The sequence below is a fragment of the Anopheles aquasalis genome, chromosome 2, assembly GCF_943734665.1.
Source record: "Anopheles aquasalis chromosome 2, idAnoAquaMG_Q_19, whole genome shotgun sequence".
Lineage (NCBI taxonomy): Eukaryota > Metazoa > Arthropoda > Insecta > Diptera > Culicidae > Anopheles > Anopheles aquasalis.
The window spans coordinates 32,887,501-32,891,210 of record NC_064877.1 but is presented as its reverse complement, the minus strand read 5'-3'; the positions used below and the strand labels follow the sequence as shown (position 1 = coordinate 32,891,210).

General features: G+C 48.6%; 2 protein-coding genes across 6 annotated transcripts in view; one reads left to right on the top strand and one right to left on the bottom strand.

Moving 5' to 3' along the window:
- Nucleotides 1-1,818: 1,818 nt before the first annotated feature.
- Nucleotides 1,819-3,547, bottom strand: LOC126574300 (CCA tRNA nucleotidyltransferase 1, mitochondrial). Of its 2 annotated transcripts, none has more exons than XM_050234435.1 (5): nt 3,475-3,547; nt 3,206-3,403; nt 2,857-3,140; nt 2,238-2,781; nt 1,819-2,157 (listed from the first exon to the last, which is right to left on the bottom strand). In XM_050234435.1, exons 2-5 carry the CDS (start codon nt 3,355-3,357, stop codon nt 1,854-1,856), a joined length of 1,284 nt encoding a protein of 427 aa, XP_050090392.1. In that variant the 5' UTR covers nt 3,358-3,403; nt 3,475-3,547; the 3' UTR covers nt 1,819-1,853. The 2 variants fall into 2 exon arrangements, with proteins under 2 accessions (XP_050090392.1, XP_050090384.1); XM_050234427.1 differs by having other exon boundaries at nt 3,206-3,414; nt 3,475-3,540.
- A 104-nt stretch (nt 3,548-3,651) lies between these two features.
- The window catches only part of LOC126574197 (transportin-3), a 5,015-nt gene continuing 4,956 nt past the window's right edge, over nt 3,652-3,710 (top strand). For 2 of the 4 annotated variants that reach the window (XM_050234275.1, XM_050234249.1), the window contains exon 1: nt 3,652-3,710. This exon is cut by the window's right edge and continues 379 nt beyond it. The gene's annotated coding sequence lies outside the window, so the exon portion shown is untranslated. The other 2 variants (XM_050234265.1, XM_050234257.1) reach the window with 2 other exon arrangements.

Below are 3,710 nucleotides of genomic sequence, written 5' to 3'. Positions count from 1 at the left end.
ACCCCGGGACAGCTGCATGACCCCCGGTGCGCTTCCGTGGTGTTTTTTCGAGTGTTAATACCGGCTCGGCGACCACCAGCGCCAGCAGCATAGAAATGCCAGCATACCTTCTAATGGGACCGTGCAGAAGGGAGAGCACGGTGGTGGCTTAAAAAAGATCTATGAGGAAAGAGGAGCGAAGCCGATCGGAAAACAAAACCGGAAAGCGACATCGAAAAGGTGTCTCGTCTGGTACGGCATATGCCAAGGGGATATAGGATCACCAGGGAATGGGCAGGGATGTGGCAGCGGGCTGGGGCGGTTGATCGTCGAATCAAAGTTAAGGTACACAGACCGAATTCCAGTTGCCCGTCGGCCGTGTGCGCTACCTGGTTTGGCAGATTCCGGTACAAGGAAGAGAAGGACCGCCTCGCCGAGGGTGCACATTGCTGGATGATCGGATCATGTTGCTTCTGTCGACTTTGGCGACAAGAAACAGGCACTCCACAGACAGGAGCAACAAACAAGCGCGTGCCTTGATCGTGCCAGACTTCGATCTCGTATCGGCTGTCTGACACCTGGTGTTCCATCGCGCTTGTTGGAACACAGCATCTTCTGCGTTGTTCCTCTTCGTTCTATCGTTCTGCGACAATGCCGCCGTCCGTCGGGATTATTTATGTTGGCACACTCGCATGCGGCAGTTCTAGAACCCTTTGTCGGCTGGCGATCGCCCGGAGGGGGCATTACAGATCCGTGGTAAGGGAATGACCATATAACATCAAGCATTTTTCCACCCAAATACCAAAGAGCAAATAAGGTGTGAATGATGCCGGGAACGATTTCAACCAAGAGCCAGATGGACACATAGTAAAAGTGGATCGAACTGGCACCATTACGAAGAATGTGCGCGGTGCACCTGGACCAAAACCGCGTTCATCGATCGGTTTCGGGTGATCACCGAAAGGAGTGGTCGAACCTGGCACTTAACCGGATGAATAATGATCCTTTCTCCCCCTCCCTCCACAATGCGACCCTTTCAATGAGTCGGCGCAAATTCGTTTCACGATACGGCACGAGTCCGCTCTGTGCCATGTGCCACGTGTCCCGATGCTACCCGAATTCTGGTACACTGGGGCCGTGTAAACTGTTTCCTCAACGTTTATCCACCTTTTAAGAACAACTCACTATAGAGCAGACATAAGGCACGCTTTTTACGGTTCTTTTACGGGCATCGTTTCTCCGGACGAGCGCAATGTACACATCGGCCCGTTGGAGAATGGAAGCAATTTGTTCCCGATGCTGCATGCTCGCCGGCCAGAAGGAGCGTTTCGAATCATGAAAGTAGCGATGGAATCCCTGCTGGGTATTGTCCTTCTTTTTTGTTGGTGGAGCGCATAAAACCCACAGCTACAGTAACGGAGGACGAAGCGCAAAGCAACCGATAAAGGCCATCCAACGTACGATCGAAGGGATCGACAGTGATCAATTGTGTTACGGTGGCCTAATTGCTCACACCTACAACCTTTTTCGCGGACAGTTAAGAGTGGTGCTTCATGAAGGATGATGGTAAATGATGTTGGCGTGTTTTTGAAATCTTCATCATGCGTGAGCATTGAAGTTCGTACGGGCGTTTACCAGCTGATGCAATGTGAACATGTTTTCCTGCGAAGGTAGTTGAACAACTACTTAAGCTAGCATGCATGGTTGGATGAGGCGTGCAGATGATACATAAAAGCATGAGATATTGAAAAGAGTTTACAGCTTTTACTAAAAAGTCGCAACTTCTGCGAGTTTCTTTCGTATAACTTCGTTAATCGAGACAAAAAGATATCAAATAAATAGTAGCAATCGATTCAAAAGTTGTATTCAGAATTCTATTTCGGTTTTTCAATTTCTTCTAGCACAGCGGGTAGATGTTTCAATATTTCCTCCTCGGACATATTGTATTCATTGTTGGACCATATCACCTTCAACCGATCCATCACTAGACCAAGCTTCGGACCCTTCGGTGCTCCGTTTGCTAGCAGGACATGTCCTTTCACCGGAAACACGGGCAACGGCCATTCGAACAGTTTACGGTGCATGTCGCGTTTACCGAGATACTTCAAAAGTTCCAGCACGTACTCTTTCTTAAGCTTTGCGTTCCCGATCGTCCGTAGACATAGCTGTTGAAAGGGGCTGTCGGTGAATAGAATAAATAAACATTATTTCCAACATGACCTCTCGCTAGACGACTGTCTACTGTTTCTCTCACTTACCGTAGCTCCTCGATGGTGGCAGCTTCATCCCGATTTTGTGTAATAAAGTAGATTAGCTCACGTTCGAAAACGGTCAGCTTCAATCGACTGTTAAGGTGAATGGCATCTTCCTGTGTGTGAAGCAAAGCGGCCACGAGTGTCATCGGTTCCAGCTTTCCACCAAAGGACCGCACGTTTGCAGATACACGCGTGAATTCGTCTACATTTGGTGTTTCTGGTAGGCCGCAGTGCACCGCGAGATCGCACTTGATCATCTCGGTGGTCAACTCGGTACCGAAGTTGCCGGTAAGAATCTTTTTCCACTCTTGCCAAATCCTTTCGCCACTGATTTTGGCAAGCCCAGTAGCATTGGTGGTGATGATACGCAACGTTTCGGCATCGTGCCGGTTGGCGCATTCTGCTATCCGCCCGTAGAATCGAAAATAGCGAAGGATGCGAAGGTAGTCCTCTTTGATGCGCTTATCTGGATCACCCACAAATGCTACGCGCCGCTTCTGTAGGTCTTCGTATCCGTAGAAGTAATCATAAAGCGTTCCATCGAATCCTGCCGAAAAACACAAGCGATTAGTTATGCGAGCGAAGGAAGTTATGCGAGAAAGGGATCCGGCCGAGCACATACCGAGAAACATAGAGTTTATGGTGAGGTCTCTCCTATTCGCATCCAAAAGCCAATCTGTGGTATGCACTACCTCAGCGTGGCGTCCATCGGTGACGACGTCCACACGTAAGGTTGTTATCTCGAAGCACTCCTTGTCGTTAATGCGCGGTGTGATGGTTCCGTGTTTTTCGCCGTTCATGTTCACCATCCGGATGTTTTCCGTTGTAAATAGTTCCTTCATTTGAGTTGGCGTTGCCGTCGTGGCAATATCGACATCCTTCGGATTGATGTTCATCAGGATGTCTCTACGATAGTTCGAATAAAGGCGCAGGTTAGCTAAAGAAATGTACTCTGCAACCGGGAGACATACCGAACCGCTCCTCCTGCTATACGAATTTCGTAGTTGTACCGCTTGAATAAGGCGATAAGGTCCTTCAGTTCCTGCGTGAAGATGGATTGGAATTCGGGAGTATCTATTTTCATCAACACCGGATCGGGACGAGCGATTGCGTTTGCTTCCATTTTACGGCGCTCTAGAAAATCCTGGTACTTATGGGCTGTAGAGTAACTGCAACGAGACTGTTTAATATCACAATCGATCAGGAAAACCGTCCAGGGTGCGAGTTAAAGTGAACAAACCCAAAAATTGCTGAGAAAAAGGCGTTTGTGAGCAAGAACCAAAAATCCCGGCCGCGCAACGACCATCCTCGTGTTTTTGTAAACACCAACTGTCACAGTGACAAAAACGGCCTAGCTAAAACCTACATCGACTGTCAACTGCTGAAGCCACTGCTGCTGTCACTCGGAAAACTGAAAACGAACGAGGCAGTGTGAGAGAGAGAGTAAGGTTGAAAAAAGGTAGAAAAGCTAGACCA

Excerpts from the sequence above, each read along its gene's own strand:
- LOC126574300 (XM_050234427.1), bottom strand. The coding sequence starts at position 3,540 with ATGGTCGTTGCGCGGCCGGGATTTTTGGTTCTTGCTCACAAACGCCTT. Across the intron at positions 2,782-2,856 it reads CATAAACTCTATGTTTCTCG|GATTCGATGGAACGCTTTAT; the intron begins GTATGTGCTCGG and ends GTTTTTCGGCAG. Across the intron at positions 2,158-2,237 it reads GCCACCATCGAGGAGCTACG|CCCCTTTCAACAGCTATGTC; the intron begins GTAAGTGAGAGA and ends ATTCACCGACAG.